The sequence below is a fragment of the Salvelinus namaycush genome, chromosome 30, assembly GCF_016432855.1.
Source record: "Salvelinus namaycush isolate Seneca chromosome 30, SaNama_1.0, whole genome shotgun sequence".
NCBI classification, from domain to species: domain Eukaryota; kingdom Metazoa; phylum Chordata; class Actinopteri; order Salmoniformes; family Salmonidae; genus Salvelinus; species Salvelinus namaycush.
Window position 1 is genome coordinate 22,172,422 of NC_052336.1, and position 22,852 is coordinate 22,195,273.

The 22,852-nt window shown below is 43.2% G+C and overlaps 3 protein-coding genes across 3 annotated transcripts; 2 read left to right on the forward strand and 1 right to left on the reverse strand.

The window, feature by feature from the left end:
• The first annotated feature begins 367 nt into the window (after window positions 1–367).
• Window positions 368–5,625, forward strand: LOC120025135 (adhesion G protein-coupled receptor G3-like). The gene is made up of 12 exons (XM_038969578.1): window positions 368–484; window positions 994–1,057; window positions 1,442–1,532; window positions 1,718–1,852; window positions 2,122–2,250; window positions 2,420–2,474; window positions 2,600–2,691; window positions 3,255–3,373; window positions 3,630–3,910; window positions 4,013–4,112; window positions 4,215–4,495; window positions 4,602–5,625. Exons 1-12 carry the CDS (start codon window positions 424–426, stop codon window positions 4,706–4,708), a joined length of 1,515 nt encoding a protein of 504 aa, XP_038825506.1. The 5' UTR covers window positions 368–423; the 3' UTR covers window positions 4,709–5,625.
• A 4,388-nt stretch (window positions 5,626–10,013) lies between these two features.
• Window positions 10,014–13,116, forward strand: LOC120024956 (probable RNA polymerase II nuclear localization protein SLC7A6OS). The gene is made up of 5 exons (XM_038969343.1): window positions 10,014–10,275; window positions 10,986–11,294; window positions 11,506–11,712; window positions 12,359–12,491; window positions 12,624–13,116. The coding sequence occupies exons 1-5, from the start codon at window positions 10,084–10,086 to the stop codon at window positions 12,731–12,733; spliced, it is 951 nt and encodes a 316-aa protein (XP_038825271.1). The 5' UTR covers window positions 10,014–10,083; the 3' UTR covers window positions 12,734–13,116.
• A 1,110-nt stretch (window positions 13,117–14,226) lies between these two features.
• LOC120025156 (Y+L amino acid transporter 2) lies at window positions 14,227–22,275 on the reverse strand. The gene is made up of 9 exons (XM_038969610.1): window positions 21,852–22,275; window positions 21,100–21,225; window positions 20,835–20,979; window positions 20,262–20,385; window positions 19,748–19,851; window positions 15,891–15,987; window positions 15,521–15,670; window positions 15,183–15,366; window positions 14,227–15,009 (listed from the first exon to the last, which is right to left on the reverse strand). The coding sequence occupies exons 1-9, from the start codon at window positions 22,258–22,260 to the stop codon at window positions 14,942–14,944; spliced, it is 1,407 nt and encodes a 468-aa protein (XP_038825538.1). The 5' UTR covers window positions 22,261–22,275; the 3' UTR covers window positions 14,227–14,941.
• Between the last annotated feature and the right edge of the window lie 577 nt (window positions 22,276–22,852).

Consider the following 22,852-nt stretch of genomic DNA (forward strand, 5'->3'; position numbering starts at 1 on the left):
CGATGAAATCCGTATCAGAGAAATGCCACCATCTAGGATTTGTTTCTGATTCTAACTGAAATTATTTTAATATATTCATTTACCTAACATTAACCACTCAAACACCAACCCCCCCCCAAAAAAATGACTACAAAGGAAATATGCTTATAAGCTCTATTGTGTTATTCTTGATGATTTTATGTTGTATGATAACAAATTGAATCACCCACTAATAAAAGTGCTGTATTCATTCCATGCTGTGTTTACAATAGCCTACTTGTATTCCTCCAGTTTTGAAATGACTTCCTGTATGTACAAATATGTCCAACCCCCTCTCTAATTGTTGTGATGATATGAAATCAGGAAGCATCAACACACGAGCAAATATCAACAAAGATGACAGACCATTAACCCATCAGCGGTCACAGACTGAAAGAAAGAGTGATGAAGATCAGTGATTTAATTCTCATATTTATATGCATCCCTGCAACCCTGAGTACCAATGGTAAGCTCCTGTTTTGTTTCTATGTGTTGATCAGGTGTTAAAATGGATGGCATGTGTGGATGAGTATAGGTCAAGGTTATGTAAACATGTTTGGACATTCATGGACATCAGTGAAAATGGGTTGACCAGTTAAATATTAAAGTGCATTACTTATATCTGGGGTGGACAACCCTGGCCTGGAGAGCTGTCATATACAAATAAGATACCTAATCAAGGTCTGTTAAATATACGTGATTAGTTCAACCAGGTGTGTCTCAACTGGGCTGAAAAAAAGCTTGCACTCACTGCGGCTCTCGAGGACCAGGGTTTGCCACCCCTGATTGACGTGGTCCCCACTGAGGTTTTGTCACCCGCATTGGCTTTAGTGCTAGAGTGCCTACAGTGTTTTTTCATCTGGTTGTTTTGATGTGTTTGTCTTGAAATGAAGCATTGGTACCTTGTATGGATTTGAGTCATTTTCAGAGTGATACATGCACCATAATGGCTAACCTTGTCGATAACGTTTCCAGACTATCTTCCAAACTGTAAAGATGCTCTTGAAGATTGTCTTCGCCAAGAAGTGCCATGGACCAGGTACTCCAATAAAAGTCCTGTACCTATCATCCCCTATTGTAAGGGGATTTTAACGTGCCATGGATATTACGAAGAAAGTCAGTACCTGTTTATCATTTTAGCTACACAGTTAAACATCTACCTAGTCCATATGGGAATGTCCATTAGGTTTACATTTTTGTTATTTAGAGCTCTCATCCAGAGCAACTTACACTAGTGAGTGCTTACATATTTGCACTTTTACATACTGGTGGTCCCCTGTGGGAAACAAACCCACAACCCTGGTGTTGCAAGCACCATGCTCTACCAACTGAGCTACACAGGATTTGATATCCATGTATTAGAATGATTAAGTTGAATATAAGAAAGGGTCAAATCGTTTAAGATGATTTGTGTTTTTGGTAGGTGTTATGAGGATAGAATTACAAGATGCATTCAAAAGACCAGACTGCACATCCCAAACTTCTACAGATGGTCTGTCAACTCATCCAATCAGGTGAGATCATGAATTCATTGCTGTTGATCTCACAACCTTCTGGTTCAGTCATATATACCGGGGTGCAGCAACAAAGACTTCAGATACAGCCTAATCTCTTGTTTTTTTTTTACTGTTGCATATCGCAATTTTTGGTATTTCCGATGCACTAACAATTTAAATGTCCGTTAATAATTCCACCATAGGCAGAAGCGGGCACGGATTCTGGACACAGAGTGCACTTCCCTGCACATGCCCTCCAGAGAAGCAAGAGGAACGACTCTAATAGCACTGACTATGTGCACATTACTATGGCTGTACTCAACAGCTCTCTATTCAAGGTTGGTAACTGACTCATAGGCCATTCTTAGTTTTAGCTGAAACCAACCAATGGTAACGGACAAAATCGTATCACTGCTGCCATATCAGGTATACAATTTATCACTACAGTAAAACAATGAATATATGATTTAGTATCATGAATTCGTTAAATACAGATGTTTCCCTTGAGGAAGGATTTTATGAAAGCAAAAGGCACATTTGATCTCTGAATGACATTTGCTCCTCTGTTTCTTCTTTCTGTTGCACTTTCCTCCAATGTCGCCAACAGCTTGGTCCAGTTCGAGGCAATAGATCAGGGGAGGTCCTAAGGCAGTCTGTGCTGGCTGTGAGGGTGGGGGACCACGGTGTGAGTGACCTTGACCAGCCTGTCAGAATCGCCTTCAGAAACACAAATGTGGTGGGTGAATGGACAAACTGTGGAATGGAGGCCACTCGAACTTTAGACACTAATTGGACGAATAAGACTGTGACTGTGCATCTCTAAAACAAATATTAGTCTAGTCTATACTTCAATGAAGTAACCATACATTTTACACACTGTGTGTTTTACATTGCCTTTGTTTCAGGCTGAGAGAGGGACTTGTGTTTTCTGGAAGGACTCAGAAAAGAATAATGGCGAAGGTGGGGGCTATGGCTTGACTCATCTTTTAGTGGTTGAACCACTGCTGTGGACTACCATGTTATTTTCCCGTGTGTGTGGGTGTTTGTGTGTGTGGTTGTGACATTTGTGGCTTTTCTGTCTGCAGGGGACTGGAGCTCAGAGGGTTGTAATACCACCCTTATTCACGGAGAGTTTGTGTGCAGCTGCAACCATCTCAGCTTCTTTGCAGTGCTTGTGGTAAATACTTGCTACAGTTGTTTAAATAGATGATTACTTTCATTATTTGAATAACTCTATACAAAGCATAGCTGTGTAAGACATGCAAAGACTGATATAGAAGTCTTCAAAACACTCACTTTAAAGGGATACTTCACCCACGTGACAAAATGTCATAATGATTTCCTTACTGTATAAGCAGTCCATCGACAAGATATAACTGCAATCCATGCTTTGATTGGTTAACCTGGCCATGTTTTCCAAATGCTAATGTTTTAGCATTTTTTGGCACAAATCCAATGCAAGGCAATGATACAGATCTTATCATATTTTGCGCTTCATGTCCAAATCATCTATAAGTAAGTTAATTGTGCTGTGCAATCAATAGTAGATACTTTAGGATAATTTGGACATGAAGTGCGGAAAATGAAAATAGGTACCATTGACTTGCATTGGTTTTGTACCACCAACGCCAAAACGTTAATTTGGGTGTACTATCACTTTAATAATGACATAATTTTTTGTATGGTCAGTCCTACCTGGTAACATACTCTTGATTCCTTATCCTATTTTCCCACTGACAGAACTCAAAGTTGTCGGTAGACCCTGTGAATGCCGCCAACCTAGGCTACATCTCCTACATTGGTTCATCATTATCTGTGGTTTTCACAACAGTAAGCCTTGTCATGTACACATGTCTTTGGTAAGTATTCTCTTCCTTGAAAATAAACAGAGTAGTTAAACCATCCACAATGCAGCTACACAGTAGTAGACATTCATAAACGTACGTGTCAAAAATATTAAGCAATAAAATTCAAAGTAGAGGTAAGCAAGAGAACTCACTTTAGCCCTTTTAATATGTCCACAGACAAAGGCCTGATCACAGAAATAGAGCATAAATGGTATACATTATATAAACATCTCTGTGGGCCTGAGCCTCTTGTTTTCTGTCCCCATAGGAAGGGGAGTTCTGAACATTCAATAGGTATTCATGTGCATCTGACACGAGCGCTCCTGTTTCTGCACCTGTCCTACCTCTTGAGTGAGTGGTGGGTGTGGCATGAGGCTGATGGGGCTGAGGGACGTGTCTGTCTGGCCTTTGGGTTGATGCTGCACTGGGCTCTCCTGTCCACCTTCACCTGGTTGGCCATTGAAGGCTTCCATCTCTACATGCTGTTAGTCCGCATCTTCAACATCTATGTCAGGAAATACCTGCTCAAACTGAGCCTGTTTGGATGGGGTGAGATCACAAGTTTCACTCATAAGTATTTTTTTTTCTTTGACAGTTGAGTGATATTCTGCACCATACAATGTATAGTCTAAAAGCAGTCTTTGATCCCAGGCATACCCACTGTGACTGTGGTGGCCTGTGGTTTCTCAGGAGTCTACGGAAGACATAGCTTCTACATGAAGGGGGCCAATAATGGCTCATCAACAGACATGTGAGGTTCAATTCACAGTATTTTGTGACAGAAAGTTAATATTTAAATATATATATAGCCATGAAAACAAACAAAGGTTCAAATGGACTCGTCTAACTGCAGATGTTGGATAAGCAGTGCTACAGACAGCCCTGGAGTGGTAGTCAGCTACGTCACAGTGAGTGGATACTTGGGCCTGGTCTTCCTCTTCAACACAGCCATGCTAGGTGTGGTGGTGGTGAAGCTTTGGGGGCAGAGAGGGAAGGGTAGGATGTGGAAGGACTGGGCCACGGTCCTGGGTCTCAGCTGTGTGCTGGGAGTACCATGGGGGCTGGCGTTCTGCACCTACGGCCCCCTTTCTCTCCCTGGACTGTACCTCTTCAGTATATTCAACTGCTTCCAAGGTCAGTATCCTATCACACACAACCTCTCTAAGGAAAGATATATGATTGACTGCTTTAAATCTGAGTGATCGCTGAGTGATTTGTTGCTTTTCAATCCCTCCTACAGGTGTCTTCTTGTTCCTGTGGTTTCTTGCCCTTTTACATAAGGGCCGCCCAGAGCACTCCTCTGTGAAAGACTCTTCCAGTCAAAAGATGGAGACAAACCTCAACTGATACGTGCAACACATTCCAGCATACCTTTAGTAGTGTTTGCAGACCAAGTCCCATTCTACCCATGCATACACTGAGTTTAAACCAGAGGTGAAAGTCTAATTAATTTCTTCCCGGTACAGACCTCTTATACCGAGAAATAAAATGTATGGGCCTATTCATAGAACTACATATAGAACCCCTATTCATTCAATAGCATCTCTCTGGGCCTAGTCGTAAAGATTTGTCATTTCACTTTTAAAATGTATGACCTTTTATTATGGCATAAACACAACCAGTCATGATGTTTTCATCTGATTGTCAAACAAGGGCTCCTTTACTAGGCTACCCGCGCACATTCACCCACTCGCAATATATTTCCAGCCTCCAAACAGTGGTGAATGGAAAGAGACAGCTGTTACACAAAACACCAAAAAGTGTAATGGTATTTGGCGTCTGTTATTAGGCCAGAATGTATGCATCCACTGCTGTCTGCGTACATCTCGGTGTCGGCCACTCATCTCTGCCTTGGCATAATTTCAGTGTTTCTTTTCGTCAAACCACATTACATTTTGGAGCATTTGCCACCTGTTTTCATGTCCATTCGCAAAATGCTCCTGACTCTGACATGCGGTAATGATAAAACATAGTATAATAGGCTACATTTTTTTGTTGACATTTTGATTGAAATTATTGTGATAGGCTCATATTTTACCGGTACAGCGTACCCCCACCGTTTATTTTGTGGACGCCAGACCGTACCGCTTTACTTTCACCCCTGGTGTAAACATGACATTTATGATATGACACATAAAGTGTGACACATGGAGCAAATAGCCATTAGCACACAGCCTATCTACTGAATAAAATGGTGTTGTGGTGTTAATCAGATAATTGAATAATTTTATGTTTTCTTATTGTTTCATTAAAATAATTTACCAACACTATCTAACCTATGATTCAGCCTTTTCCCCAACGGTTTAATGATGCATAGAATGTCACTTTGAACTTTAATGTAATGTAATTTATTGTAGCAAGAGCGTGGTGAACGGATAGATGTGGTTATGGACAGCGAGGAAGAAGGAGAAGAGGTGAGTGTAGTGGAAAGATGTGTGTTGAGGAAGAATGGCGCCAAGTATAAACCATATTCTGCTGTCTCTGATGGCTCAGACATTGAACCTGACGAGAGTGAGAATGAATTACCTGTGGTGGCAGGTGTGTTGAAGACCCCTGAGCCCGTAGTCTCAGGCTGGATAGAAAAGATGTTGGGTACTGTGAAACCGGTGGAGGTTGCTCGAAGTGGACTTGTGATGATTTTCTGTATTTCTTCTGTCCAGAGAGAGTGGGTGCTTCTTTTATTTTTTATTTTATTTAACCTTTATTTCACCAGGTAGGCAAGTTGAGAACAAGTTCTCATTTACAACTGCGACCTGGCCAAGATAAAGCAAAGCAGTGCGACACAAACAACAACACAGAGTTACACATGGAATAAACAAACACACAGTCAATAATACAAGAAAAGGTCTATATACAGTGTGTGCAAATGAGGTAGGATGAGGGAGGTAAGGCAATAAATAGGCCATAGTGGCAAAATAATTACAATATAGCAATTAAACACCGGAGTGATAGATGTGCAGAAGATGAGTGTGCAAGTAGAGATACTGGGGTGCAAAGGAGCAAAATAAATAACAGTATGGGGATGAGGTAGTTGGATGGGCTATTTACAGATGGGCTATGTACAGGTGCAGTGATCTGTGAGCTGCTCTGACAGCTGATGCTTAAAGCTAGTGAGGGAGATATGAGTCTCCAGCTTCAGTGATTTTTTCAGTTCGTTCCAGTCATTGGCAGCAGAGAACTGGAAGGAGAGGTGGCCGAAGGAGGAATTGGCTTTGGGGGTGACCAGTGAAATATACCTGCTGGAGTGCTTGCTACGGGTGGGTGCTGCTATGGTGACCAGTGAGCTGAGATAGGGCTGGGCTTTACCTAACAAAGACTTATAGATGACCTGGAGCCAGTGGGTTTGGCAACGAATATGAAGCGAAGGCCAGCCAACGAGAGCATACAGGTCGCAGTGGTGAGTAGTATATGGGGCTTTGGTGACAAAACGGATGGCACTGTGATAGACTGCATCCAATTTGCTGAGTAGAGTGTTGGAGGCTATTTTGTAAATGACATCGCCGAAGTCAAGGATTGGAAGGATAGTCAGTTTTACGAGGGTATGTTTGGCAGCATGAGTGAAGGATGGTTTGTTGCGAAATAGGAAGCTGATTCTAGATTAATTTTGGATTGGAGATGCTTAATGTGAGTCTGGAAGGAGAGTTTACAGTCTAACCAGACACCTGGGTTTTTGTAGTTGTCCACATATTCTGCCACGCATATCTTGCCATGCGACTAGGGGCAAGATATGTGACTTGCTTTGCTCTGGAGCAACTGAAATTGTAAATTCATGTGTCTGTGACGCCCGACATTTGGTGCGACACAGACCCGGTGTCGAGCATGGTGAAACCGAGAAGACATTGTCTGTCCTTTTGAGTTTTGAAGCAGAGTCTTTACCTGTTAAAGTCATGTTAGAATATGTCAGTTATCCAGTGAGAGCTTTTGTGCCAAACCCACTAAAGTGTTTCAGATACCAAGTTATGGTCGTGTTGCAGCTGTGTGTAGGAGGGAGATTTTCGAGATATGAGAAGTGTGCAGGAGGGCATGGGACAAAGGAATGTGTAGTATTGTTGGGAAAAAACTGTGTGTCAATTGTGTCCAGTGAAGTGTCCAGTGCGAGAGAGACAGGCTGAGATTGCCAGGGTCAGAGTAGAACAGAAGGTGTCTTATGCTGAGGCAGTGAAGAGAGTAGAGGATGATTGGTCAAGGGTGAGTAGTAGGCCTAGGCCAATACAGATTGATATGAATTTGTGTTTCAGTAAGGTTGGCTTCTAAGCATTTATTGCCATGGATATCAACTGTACCGCAGAAATGGAACGCAAATCACAGAATATAGATGTTGTGGAGGCAGTTAGAGGACGTCCTCCGGAAGTTGTCATAATTACTGTGTAGGTCTATGGAAGGGGGTGAGAACCATGAACCTAAGTTTTGTATTCAAGTCAGTGTACCCAGAGGAGGACGGAAGATAGCTGTCCACCAGCTACTACACCATGGTGTTACCCTACAGAGTGCTGTTGAGGCTACTGTAGACCCTTCACTGCAAAACAGTGTGTTTTAATCAATTATTTGGTGACGTGAATATATTTAGTATAGTTTTATTGAAATAGGATAACTTTTTAAATGGGGAGGGGTGTTGCGACTGAACACTAAAGCAGGCAGTACAGTCACGTGAGTGAGAGGAGACAGAGCAGCATGCGTGCACATCATGACAACTTTTTACCAGTTGTAGGAAGACTACTTAGATTGTCATTATGGAGACACCCATTTCCAACCCGTTTTCCATTAAACATATTAATACGCTAGAACTGATGTGCATCAAGAAATAACGGCGACAACAGTAAAATGATTTTAGGCACTCTAGAGTGCATTAGATACATTCGCTCGCAGGTGGTTTAAGCTTAATTCTAATGTGGACTACTTATAGAAAAAAAGGCTTATACGCATGCTCAGTTCTTAGGTCTCGAGCGCTGCACGAGTGGACATTTGAAATGGAAGACATGGAACTCCCTAGCATGCGTCCGTTATAGGGAAAAGTCCACAATGAAACTGACATTAAATGTGGAGAATGATACATTTGCATCTGGAGGCTACTGTAGCCTACCATGTTATACAATAAATATGTTTAAATTACGATATCACTGGAGTCATTGCAAATCGATTTCTGCCACTTGTGTAGCTTACCTGGAGCTGACAAACATATTTAATCAGTGGTGAAAAAAGTAGTTCACCCAAATGTCATACTTGAGTAAAGATAGAAAAATAATAGAAAATGACTAAATTAAAAGTGAAAGTTGCCCAGTAAAATACTTCTTCAGTAAAAGTCTAAAAGTATTTGCTTTTACATATACTTAAGTATCAAAACTAAATATAATTGTTAAAATATACTTAATTAAGTATCAAAAGTAAAAGTATAAATAATTTCAAATTCCTTATATTAAGCAAACCAGACAGCACCATTTTCTTGTTTTTTAAATGTACAGATAGCCAGGCGCTATCTCCAACACTCGGACACCAGTCTCAACAGCAACAGTGAAGAGGCAACTCCGGGATGCTGGCCTTCTAGGCAGAGTTCCTCTGTCCAGTGTCTGTGTTATTTTGCCCATCTTAATCTTTTCTTTTATTGGCCAGTCTGAGATATGGCTTTTTCTTTGCAACTCTGCCTAGAAGGCCAGCATCCCGGAGTTGCCTCTTCACTGTTGACGTTGAGACTGGTATTTTGCGGGTACTATTTAATGAAGCTGCCAGTTGAGGACTTGTGAGGCGTCTGTTTCTCAAACTAGACACTCTAATGTACTTGTCCTCTTGCTCAGTTGTGTATCGGGGCCTCCCACTCCTCTTTCTATTCTGGTTAGAGACTGTTTGCGCTGTTCTGTGAAGGGACTAGTACACAGCATTGTACGAGATCTTCAGTTTCTTGGCAATTTCTCGCATGGAATAGCGTTCATTTCTCAGAACAAGAAAAGTCTGACGAGTTTCAGAAGAAATTTAATTGTTTCTGTCCATTTTGAGCCTGTAAACGAACCCACAAATGCTGATGTTCCAGATACTCAACTAGTCTAAAGAAGGCCAGTTTTATTGCTTCTTTAATCAGAACAAGTTTTCAGCTGTGCTAACATAATTGCAAAAGGGTTTTCTAATGATCAATTAGCCTTTTAAAATGATAAACTTGGATTAGCTAACACAACGTGCCATTGGAAAACAGGAGTGATGGTTGCTGATAATGGGCCTTTGTACGCCTATGTAGATATTCCATCAAAAGAATCTGCCGTTTCCAGCTACAATAGTCATTTACAACATTAACAATGTCTACACTGTATTTCTGATTAATTTGATGTTATTTTAATGGACAAAATTTGTGCTTTTCTTTCAAAAACAAGGACATTTCTAAGTGACCCCACACTTTTGTACGGAGTATATGTTTCAGTAGGATTGGATTTTTAGCATTTATAGTAATGGTTATCAACTGTACTGCATGGATGTAAGTCGCAGAAAATGTAGGTTGTGGTGTAGGGTTAGATGGTAGGGTATATGTTGATTTATTTATTTTGTGAAGATTTATTTTAAATATAAGGGAATTATACTCCAGTCTAGTAGGTGGCGGTAATGCAACATTTATTGGATGCCAACCGCCATTCAACCTCATAGAAGAAGATACAATAGTGGAAAAATAAGAACCCTGCCTCCTCTTTCACAAGTGCGACTATAGCTAGCTAGTTACGGTAGCGCCAGCTGGAGCAGTAGCCATGGATCCAAGCACCACTATTCTCCGGGTGAAAAGAAAGAGAGGAACTGACCCTGCCGATGCTTTGCTGCTTGCCTGTAAACGTATTCGACCAGAGACCACATCCCAGACCGCTGGGGAATCTGTGCCTGAGCCCGATGATACAGCGGTTGAGAATTCAGTCTTCAAACTCGTGGCGACCGTAGCATCACAGGTATGGGCCGCTGTCAAACCACGGTGTTTCGTGGGCGCTGGACACAATCGGCTGGTGCTGCTTAAGACACTCGAGTCTGCTGTTTAGCAAACTAACTATGGTTAGCTTATCAGCTGGTTAACGAACGTTATGTTTATTACTAGTTAGCTATCTGCATTAGATTTTCTCTCCAGCTCAAGTCATCCTTACTTAGCAAACTGGCTAGCTCGCTTTGTGTTGATTAGCAAGCTAGCTAACGTTAGCTGGCTAACAACACAGATGGCTATCGTTAGCAAACTAGCTAGCTAGCTAACCAGCCAGTCTGCCTGCGTTCTAGATAATGGTGCTGTGAAGTTAACGTTATCTGGTGTAACTGGCTTTTGTACACATGCAAAAGCAAGACATGCAAGACCATGGGACAATATTAATTTGTGTAGCTATGAGGAAATAATCCTTCGCAACACCTGTTTAGGTAGAAAATAACTTTTGTTGGCAGTTGACTTGTGTGGTCATGGTCCTGAAAGTCAGACAGTCATAGCTAGGTAGCTAGTTTCTATGACCTATTTCTTCTACATTGTTTTATTTTCAATCTTAATCTGTTTTTAGCACTCAAACAGTTCAGTTAGCTAAGTTAATTTAGTGAATATTTAATGTAATGTACTGCCAGTCTTATTAGTCTCTCAACCCTCTTTGTTAGGATAACTGTTAACCAACATTGTCACTATCCTCAGGATGCCCCGGTCCAGACACATGTTCGTGAAGCACTGACCCGCCCCCGCATGGCCCACGCCCTGCGCCCCTCCGCAGGCAGCTCCCAGAGGATTGTGGGAGATCTACGGAGCGCTAAGTGGAGCACCAGGCGGGATGAGCGATACAGGATCCTCTCCAGCCATCGAGCAGGGCTGCCTGCAGAACAGCCCCCCTCAACGCAGCCAGAGCCCACAGAGGAGGAGCCAGGCAAAAATGCCTGGAGCCTGGGTGAAGTTCAGGTGTTTGACATTATCCAGGAAGATGGGGACCAGGACAAAGCTTCTAGCAAGGTAAGTGTGAGCTGGGCTCCCTAATGTTTAGCTAGAGCTGGGGAAATGTTCTTAAAACCAGGATATCCTATGTAAACATATCAGTGCCAACAGTTCCCATATGATGAATTAAGTTGATCCAGATTGTAGCCTACGTGCCACTGACACACATGCCTAATATTTGGATGGCTTGAATTTGATGCTTATTGTGTGACTGCACTCTATTTGCCAGTTGCTGACCCCTGACCCAGAGACTATCCTGTGTAACTCGATGAAGATGATCCGTGAGAAGCTGAGTGTGTCTGGAGAGGGTGTGGGTGTTGAGCATCGTGAACGGGAGGATGACTACGTGTATGACCTTTACTACCAGGAAACAGTCGCAGCAGGCTGGATCCAGGACATCCTGTCCGTCAGGCCCTACTCAGACGAGGGAGAGTTGGTAAAGATCAGAACACAATACTCAAATGCAATGCACATTCATGATACAAGTATGACCATTCACAGCCATGCAGATAACTTAGCCTAACACATAGACCAATCTCAATTGTACCTGCATAATTGATTTGGTAAACCGCTGTGATATCTGACTAATCTCGTCCTCCAGCCGACTCTTTCTCTTTCAAACTGTCTGGTTTCACAGCGCCTCAGAAAGGGACTTGAATGGAGCCTATGGCAGGAATGGGAAGAAGTCCAGCTGGATTTCATTAGCTGATCTGTCACCACCATCTAGCAGAACCCTCAGAACCTCCCCTCTACATTGGGGATTTCAAAGTGCAAGCAGTAAAAGTGATTTTAGGCTAAACAAGGAAGTGAAATGGGAAAGTTTTCAAACTGTGCCCAAACTCAGAATCAATTGGGCTTCCCAAAACTATGGTTGCCGTTATAACTTAAAAGAATTCTAATAGAGATGTAGCAGGCTCTCTCACACCTCGATTTTAACCCATGCCACTTTCAATTCAAGGCCCACTTTGTTGCACTGTGTTTCCAGGCTCTATATGCGGTAGCAATTGAGCCTGGGATGAGGTTAGTATCTGAATAACATAAAATGGTGCAGGAGGAATAACCTTGATGTCTTGGTTTTCCAGGTGCCTGACTTGGTGGTGAATGAGGAAGAAGTGTATGAGGACGAGGATGATGAGAATGAAGAGGGGAACTGGAGGAATGACTACCCAGATGAAGACGGTGAGGATGGCAGCGACAGAGAGGAGCGCTATGGAGGTAGGCTAGTACTTTTTTCATTGTACAAATTTCACAAAAGCTTCACGCAATGATTATCAAAGCTCCCATATTAAGAATAGTTGGGTTACTAGTTTCTCTCCGGAACCTAATTTTGCCGTTCTCATCCTGAAGGGCACTGGGAAGAGGAGCACTCGTACAGTCGGAGATCCTGGGACCAGTACCAGAGCGAGGTGATGCAAGAGTTGGATGATGACGATGGAGACAAGGATGACTCCGACTGATCTCCAACTTCGAGTATTGGTGGATGTGTTTGAGTGTCCTTTTTTACTGTACAAGTGTTGGTGTGAATTTGTGTGAGATGTCGCACAACCGTGGTATGCTTTGTGTGCTTCTTGTTAAATTTGTATGTTGGTGAGATGGTTTGGACTGCGTGTTTGCCTTTTGTGCATGTTAGTATGTACATGTAAGCGTATGGTAGTGAATCATTGTGTGTTAATGTTTGGGGATACATTCCCTGTCACATGGAGATTGTACTCTTGATATGTGAGCGATGTTTGAAAGATTAACTCAATCCCTTTTGTAAATATGTAGATGTGTATAAAATAAAGCTTTCAAAATAAATGTGCATTATTGCTGTAATGAATTAAAATATACTGCAAACTGGGTAAGTTTTATTGATAAATTAGAACCATCAAATCTTCCATGGGGCATTTCGTGAAGCTAGATTTAGAAGTTAGTTGGCTCAGTCATGTTTGCCAGCTGTCATTCCCCAGAAAAAATATACTCAAGTTCAGTGGCTTCATTAGGTATTGGCCCAGGAGATCCTTTGCATGGTTGATTTACATGTACAATAAAGTGAACATTTGTTTAATTCACTGCTGCTGCCCCAATAAGCCCATCAAGTGATCCCAAACTGTTGGTAAAGCTGACATGACCTCATGAGTAACCCTCCAAAAACCATGTTGGCATTTGCCATTGCTGAGATTACATGACATTTAGTTGGGGCTGCTGCACATTTTCCAAAGCAATACAGAGAATGGGTGGGATTGGTTTTTCAGGTTAATGAATATTGTATAATTTGATAGAGGTCCAGCCCCATTACAGAAAATGTAATGTATGGACAAATAGTTTACATAATTGAATACTACGTTAACCTTTGAGGTCAGTCAGCAGTTCACAGAAAATTTTGCTTGTGATAAAAATGGAAGTTTTCCAGAGGGCTGGAAAAAACACTGAACTAAAGGACAGTAGTGCTGTGGTGAACCACATAGCAGACGGAGTCATTTGTTCCCCTTTTTGAAAAAATCATCCATAACTCAAAAGCTCCACAAAAACACAGACCTTTCCATCACTTTTAAGAAATACATTTTAATATTTATAAAAATCAGTCTGTTTGCATGTCCCTTTGGGGTATGTTGAGTTGCACCCCCTTTGGCCCTCAGAACAGCCTCAAGGTGTCGAAAGCATTCCACAGGGATGCTGGCCCATGTTGACTCTAATGCTTCTCACAGTTGTGTCAAGTTGGATGGGTGTTGGACCATTCTTGATATACACGGGAAACTGTTGAGCGTGAAAAACCCAGTAGAGTTGCAGTTCTTGACACACTCAAACCGGTGCGCAGGACAGCAGCTACCATACCCCATTCAAGGGCATTTAAATATTTTGTCTTGCCCATTCACCCTCTGAATGGCACACATACACAATCCATGTCTCAAGGCTTAAAAATCCTTTAACCTGTCTCCTCCCCTTCATCTAAACTGATTGAAGTGGATTTAATAAGGGATCATAGATTTCACCTGGATTCACCTAGTCAGTCTATGTCATGGAAAGAGCAGGTGTTCCTAATGTTTTGTACACTCTATATGTTTTTGACAGGCACAGCACATTAAAATTCTAAAAATGAAAGTGTACTCAGATCATAAAACAAAATTGTCTAACCTCTCTAGGTCATTCCATCACAAGATAAGAGATGTATTGCCATCTTACATGGATCTCCAGCCCTTGAGAAGGGAGAGACCTCCACAGGCTCTGATGTGGATCTCACCCCCTCAGCTCATACACCAGGCAGGGGACAATGCTATGTCAGGAGATGGGGAGAAGTGAAACTATGAGTAGGATAATGACATAAGGAGGAGGGGATGTCCCAGAGTACTGGTCAGATGACCATGGCTTTCCTTGGGATCTGTCCTTGCCCAATACTTAACTTCACATGAACCATCAGGCACCAGGTTGGCGGCAGTGAAAAGCAACTGGAGTCCCACACTGTCACCTCTCTATACCTGTCTGTGCGTGTAAATGTGTGTATAGTGTCCCAAATTGCAAACTCCAGACTAATGTAGTAGTTAGACATTCAGGTAAAATGTTTAACTATTCCCTTGTTTTTGCAAAAGAGGTGAATTTCCATGAGTTGGTCCCATGTGTCTGTTTGTGAATTACAAAGGGAGGTGGGTAACATGGTAAGAACTTTATGTCATGGTTGGGAGTGAGGTTTACTCACTGATGTCCATCTCGGTGAGCACACAGAAACAGGTGAGCTGGGTAAAGCGTGTGAAAGTACCTAGCACAAGAGAAAGAAAGAGTTAAGAGCAATCAGAAACGCACTAAAAGAAATTACTGATTCCACATCTCTCAATGGAATTATTGTAAACTATTATACAAGACAGGAATATAAATCAGTTCTTATTTGAAAACAGGCTGAGGAAAGGGTCTTATTTAGAGAGGGTAACTCACGTAGTAACTTCGTAATGTAGGGTGGGCGTTTGGACTCGGGCAGGTGGATGCCCAGGAAGTAGACTGGCACTCCTGAGAGGGCAATGGCGATGCCAATGAGAGAGTTGATGGTGTCACTGTACAGTGGCACTGCCACGAGGAACACAGTGCAACAACAGAAGATGATGGGGTACAACAGGGTCAACTGCACACAGGAACACAAGGACAGACATGGAAGGAAGAAGAAGAAAATAACATGTATTGTTGCCTTACATGTAACTACTTATCTTTAGTTTATTAATTGATAAAGTATGAACATATTGGTTCATGGGTGAGACAGTCAAGTTATCTCATCTCACCTTGAGTGGTCTGGGTCTGTCTGGTTCCTTCCAGCGCAGGTAGATCTGCCCGGCGATAGACAGACCCATAAAGAACCAGTAGCTGAAGCTGTAGTAGTTGATCAGCTGGAAGACATCCTCCACAGTCAGGTATACCAAGGCCATGGCACACTGTGGATACACACACACACACAAAAAAAGACACTGGTCAACAGAGGCTGAATATATGACTCGCCAGCAGGGGGAGACATGGCTCATCAGCATCATCCACACCAGATAGTTAGGAAGCTGCACTGGGCGAGATGATTCTACTTTGTTTGTTTGGCATAGAAGTTGATGAAATTGTTCTAAAGTATGCGATGTAAGTGATGTAAGGAAAGGGGTTGCTTACGTTGAAGATCAGAGCAGGGACAGGAGTATACCTCTCCGCATGAATCATTGATAAGGCGTCCGGGAGGTGACCTTCACGAGCACCCACGAAGAACAGCCTGCCAACGACAGAGGTATCACTTAGAGATTGTGTTGAGCGATTAGTGCTTTTTTTGGTCGGTTCAGTTTCGGTTAGATTATTTAATGCACTATGCATTATGTGGGTTGAACAACACAGAATTTAAAAAATCATAAAAGTCCCATGATGGTAGTGCCTGCCCATTACTGTTTATCACTTATTAATCACCAGTTATTCACATGATTTTACTTAAATTATTTCAGTTGTTGTATAAATTACATTTGATGACTTTATTATTTAATTCCAATTCATCACCTCATCTCTATAGAGCTCCTGCCTATGTTGTCTGACAAAATCACATTTTCTTATATTTAACCTTTATTTAACTAGGTAAGTCAGTTAAGAAATTATTATTTACAATGACGACCTACCCCGGCCAAACCTAGACGACGCTGGGCCAATTGTGCGCTGCCCTATGGGACTCCCAATCACAGCCAGATGTGATACAGCCTGGATTCGAACCAGGGACTGTAGTGATACCTCTTGCACTGAGACGCAGTGCCTTAGGCCGCTGCGCCACTCGGGAGCCCAAACTATTTCAATAGTTCTTCAAAGTAAATAAGGCATACTTTTATGACTGCTGAATACCAACTGTCCATCACTTAGATCATGTATTTTCTGGTAGAGATACCTCACGAAGCAACTGCTCGCTATCCCTCTCAATCGCGCCTCTTCTGTCTCTCTCCGTGGCTAAACCAGACAAATAGCCGTACAATGGATTATGGTCATTGTAGTTAATAATCACGTTTTCTGCGCTAAACTATGTAGAAAATTGGCCTATTGGTAACTACAACTCCCTGCTACATCGCACAGTTCAGGCATGATCTGATTTATGACTAGTGAAACTGCAGCCAACGTGTGCATTGAGACCTAAAAAAAAAAGAACAAAACGGAATTCAAATAATTTAACAGATGTCGGTCAATTACAAAAATAACATACATTTCGGTTAATCGCTCAGCTCTAGCGGCCACTAGAGTATCTGGACAACATAATGGTAAATCTGTGGCATACAGCATACACTATATATACAAAAGTATGTGGACACCCCTTCAAATTAGTGGAATCGGCAATTTCAGCCACACCCTTTGCTCACAGGTGTTTAAAATCATGCAATCTCCATAGACAAACATTGGCAGTAGAATGGCCTTACTGAAGAGCTCAGTAACTTTCAAATTGGCACAGTTATAGGGTGCCATCTTTCCAACAAGTAAATTAGTCAAATTTCTGCCGTGCTAGAGCTGCCCCGGTCAACTGTAAGTGGTGTTATTGTGAAGTGGAAATGTCTAGGGGCAACAATGGCTCAGCCGCGAAGTGGTATGCCACACAAGCTCACAGAAAGGGACCACGAGTGCTGAAGAGTTCCAAACTGCCTCGAAGCAACGTCAGCAAAAATAACTGTTCTTCGGGAGCTTCATGAAATGGATTTCCATGGCCGTGCAGCCGCACACAAGCCTAAGATCACCATGCACAATGCCAAGTGTTGGCTGTAGTGGTGTAAAGCTCGCCGCCATTGGACTCTGGAGCAGCGGAAACGTGTTCTCTGGCAGTCCAACGGACGAATCTGGGTTTGGCAGATGCCAGGAGAACACTACTTACCCGAATGCATAGTGCCAACTGTAAAGTTGGTGGAGGAGGAATTAATGGTCTGGGGCTTTCATGGTTTGGGCTAGGCCCCTTAGTTCAGTGAAGGGAAATCTTAACGCTACAGCATACAATGACATTCTAGACGATTCTGTGCTTCCAACTTTGTGGCAACAGTTTGGGGAAGGCCCGTTCTTGTTTCAGCATGACAATGCCCCCGTGCACAAAGCGAGGTCCATACAGAAATGGTTTGTCGAGATCGGTGTGGAAGAACTTGACTGGCCTGCACAGAGCCCTGACCTCAACCTCAACCTCATCCAACACATTTGGGATGAATTAAAACGCTGACTGCGAGCCAGGGCTAATCGGCCAACATCAGTGCCCAACCTCACTAATGCTCGTGGCTGAATGGGTACGAGTCCCCGCAGCAATGTTCCAACATCTAGTGGAAAGCCTTCCCAGAAGAGTGGAGGCTGTTTTCGCAGCAAATTTTCTTTTCTTTTTTATTTCACATTTATTTAACCAGGTAGGCAAGTTGAGAACAAGTTCTCATTTACAATTGCGACCTGGACAAGATAAAGCAAAGCAGTTAGACACATACAACAACACAGAGTTACACATGGAGTAAAACAAACATACAGTCAATAATACAGTAGAAAAATAAGTCTATATACAATGTGAGCAAATGAGATGAGCTAAGGGAGGTAAAGGCAAAAAAGGCCATGGTGGCGAAGTAAATACAATATAGCAAGTAAAACACTGGAATGGTAGATTTGCAGTGGAAGAATGTGCAAAGTAGAAGTATAAATAATGGGGTGCAAAGGAGCATAATAAATAAATACAGTAGGGGAAGAGGTAGTTGTTTGGGCTATTTATAGATGGGCTATGTACAGGTGCAGTGATCTATGAGCTGCCCTGACAGCTGGTGCTTAAAGCTAGTGAGGGAGAAGTGTTTCCAGTTTCAGAGATTTTTGTAGTTCGTTCCAGTCATTGGCAGCAGAGAACTGGAAGGAGAGGCGGCCAAAGGAAGAATTGGTTTTGGGGGTGACCAGAGAGATACACCTGCTGGAGCGCGTGCTACGGGTGGGTGCTACTATGGTGACCAGCAAGCTGAGATAAGGGGGGACTTTACCTAGCAGGGTCTTGTCGATGACCTGGAGCCAGTGGGTTTGGCGACGAGTATGAAACGAGGGCCAGCCAACGAGAGCGTACAGGTCGCAGTGGTGGGTAGTATATGGGGCTTTGGTGACAAAACGGATGGCACTGTGATAGACTGCATCCAATTTATTGAGTAGGGTATTGGAGGCTATTTTGTAAATGACATCGCCGAAGTCGAGGATCGGTAGGATGGTCAGTTTTACGAGGGTATGTTTGGCAGCATGAGTGAAGGATGCTTTGTTGCAAAATAGGAAGCCAATTCTAGATTTAACTTTGGATTGGAGATGTTTGATGTGAGTCTGGAAGGAGAGTTTACAGTCTAGCCAGACACCTAGGTATTTGTAGTTGTCCACATATTCTAAGTCAGAACCGTCCAGAGTAGTGATGCTGGACGGGCGGGCAGGTGCAGGCAGCGATCGGTTGAATAGCATGCATTTAGTTTTACTTGTATTTAAGAGCAGTTGGAGGCCACGGAAGGAGAGTTGTATGGCATTGAAGCTCATCTGGAGGGTTGTTAACACAGTGTCCAAAGAAGGGCCAGAAGTATACAGAATGGTGTCATCTGCGTAGAGGTGGATCAGAGACTCACCAGCAGCAAGAGCGACATCATTGATGTATATATACAGAGAAGAGAGTCGGCCCAAGAATTGAACCCTGTGGCTCCCCCATAGAGACTGCCAGAGGCCCAGACAACAGGCCCTCCGATTTGACACAAATGGGGGGACCAACTCCATATTAATGCCCATGATTTTGGAATGAGACGTTCGCGAGCATACTTTTGGCAATTTAGTGTACCTCCGTAGCCATTACCAGAAAGTAACTCCAGATGGCTTTTATTATAGAACGTCAATATAAAAACCATTGGAGCTCAACATAACCAGAGATCTAACCAGATGGAACATGGGAATCGAGGCCTTAGACTGTACAGCAAGACTATAAAGTTTAGGGCATTGTATGGGAGTGTGAGTGTGTGTATGTATGTGTGTGTCACAGGGTTTACCTGGATGCGGCGATAATAGATGCGTTTAGCCCTCCGTAACAGGACAGAGCCACAGCGATGGGGATGGTCCAGCTCATCACTCCCAGAGTGTGGTCGGCAAACGTCTACAGAGGAGATTTTTTTTTGTTTTAACACAGAATCTCAAAAACACACTTTTCCAGGGGGCACTTTTACACATTTATAAAGAAAGATCCATATCTAAATGGGAGTCTGTCGGACTCCAATTAAACATCCAGACTCTCACTGGGCCGGGCCAGCCGACACAGTTGCCTGAGGGTGAGCAGACACTTATAGAATCAAAAGACAAACAGGCCTAGGAACAGAAGATCAACTCAATGTATACATAAATAAAAAGCAAGGGCATTAATCGCCTGGTAATAACTTCAACATGTAGCATGTGGGTCGGCGCTGCATTTACCTCTCAAACTACATTTCCGGAAATCAGAGCAATAATCTGCTCTTCAACAGCTCTATTCCATGATATAAAAGTGAGAGCTCTTAATTCTGAACTCACCACAGCCACGGCATCACTGGCGAGGATGGCACTCATGTCCAGCACGGCGTAGTAAGCCACGTTAGTCATGATATATATGATCGTGACGATGGGCATGGAGATGGCAATGGACAGGGGCAGGTTCCTATGGAAACAGGGTAAGAGTTCAAACATTATCATTCATACAGTATACGTCTCTCTCTCTGCTTGGCATATACTCTTACCGGAGTTTACTTGCTTAAACCTACAGTGCAACATGGTGGTAAGGATACATGTCAATGGCGTTAATGTGTGAATGTACATACAGTAGGTTCTACTTTGGAATAACAGCCAGCTGCCAGCGATCACTATGGCACTCCATTATCTACCACTGCATTTACACATCCTTGTTACCAAAGCTTCCTCCAATTAGTAACAGAACCCAGTTACCGTTCTAGCACGGGAGCGGAGCAGTTTGTGCTTCAGCCGACCTCTCGGCTAAAGCACAAGCAGATCTGTGGCCAGGCTAGTTAATGACTGACTATAAAGGCGGAAATCAAACCGGTCAATAACGGTATGTTTGGTATGTGTTTGTCAGGGTGTCAGGATGAGTACCTCTCTGGGTCCTTGATCTCCTCGGTAACAAAGTTGAGTGTGTCCCAGCCTGAGTAGGAGAACAGGGCAGAGTACAGGGCCAAGGCAATGTCTCCTGGGTCTGTAGAAGAGCCCTGGAACGACGCCTCAAAGTTCACGGTGTATCCTGAGAGGATAATTACTAATTACAATAATTACTATACAACCTCTCATGCAAATAAGATAAAAATCTGATATGAAAAGGAATCAACAGTAGTGTGTTGGCAGCAGTGTTAGTGTCACTGACCTTGGCATAGTTTCACTATGCCTGTGATGATGATGACGACGAGGGCGAGAACTTTGGCGTAAGTGAAGACATCCTGCACCCTGGTGCCCCACTTCACGTAGGCCGAGTTGATGAACGTCAGCAAACCTAGGCCAACCAAAGACAGTGTTCACACAACATCAGCAGACTAGTACTTAGCAGACGACTGGTAAAGATCAAAGATCAGAGCCAAATTATTTTACTGTGCTGTGAGACTTTCAATCACACAGCCCTCTTTTAATTAGTTACATGTTATGTGTTACAATTCACAGGTCACATGATGAGAGGACTCGAAGCTTCTTAACTCAGAGTAGTTCTGCCTGCTCTGTTCTGTTGGGCTTCTGTCTGTACAGATGCACAGTCCAGTGAGTGCACACACATGCATGAAAACAGATTTGGAATCAGTTAAAATGTACACCCTGTAATGCAGGAACAGTATGTACTATTTCTTGGCCCAAATGTTAGCATACCTGTCTGCTGAAGTAGCGAAGGGTTACTGAAAATGGGTATGATGTAGGAAGGTACTGGAAAACCTAGAGAGCAAGTCCTACTAAGAGCAATTTGAGAGCATTTTAGTGACTCAACTTTAATTTAACAGTCTGCTAATATTCTATTTTTACAGTGTCTGGATTTTCAGAGAGTGTCCTTTGACACTTTGTTTGCCACTTGTGAGAGAAGGATAAAGGGAAAAGTGAGGCAGAGAGTGCATAAGCGCGTCATAAGTGTTTACTCACATATGCAGGCGGCTGCGATGAGGCGCGAGGCTGAGTAGGGTGGCTCACACGTGGGGAACAGTGGCTGCACCAGGTAGTTAGCGAACGTTATGGCGATGACCGCCTGACTGGTGGGCTCAATGATGAGCAGTGATGTCCACAGGCGAATAAAGGCAATGAATGGACCAAAGGACTCCAGGATATAGGCATAGCTGGCCCCGGACTTGGTGATGGTGGTGCCCAGCTCTGCGTAACACAGAGCGCCGACCACTGAGAATATTCCACCGATGGCCCAGATGACCAGCGACAGGCCGTAGGAGGCGCTGTAGATGAGCACACCCTTGGGAGACACGAAGATGCCCGAGCCAATCATGTTGCCCACGATGAGGCTGACTCCGTTGAGCAGGGAGATCTCCTTCTTCATCTGCATGCTCTCTTTAGCCTGCTCGGGGGCCACGGCTGAGGTGGAGTCGGGGTGGGAGGAGCCCCCGTTTAGCTTCCTGGACTCGTCCTGGTTCCCCATGCTGGGATTGTCTGTCTGGGGTCCTAGCTGGCTGGCTACTTCTGGGAAAAGGGCCCCCTCTGACTAGGTGCTATCTGCCCTAAGAGACTAGAGACAAGAAAGGAGAAGACAGAGAATTAGAGATTTGAAAGAGAGAAAGAAAACTAGCATGGCTAATGCCTCTGAAGCAAATCCCTCTAATCTCCTTCAAGCCCACTCACCTGTGCAGCGGAAACCTCTGCAGCTCTGGGAGGCCCCATCATCGCCCATCATCTCACACCCATGTCTAAACTGTATGCACGTTTTAAAGAAATAATTGACAATAACCCTCCTTTTTAATTTCCACATGTAGCAAGCAGTTTTACAATTGCATCGTCTATGACAATGTTTGACAGCCATCGTCGACGGTGACGACATTGTGATGTCACAAACAATGGTGTAGTATATTTGAATTTGACTGCACGGCAACATGCCATAGGCCTAATACATTTCAATACATATGTGGTAGTTAGACTATAAC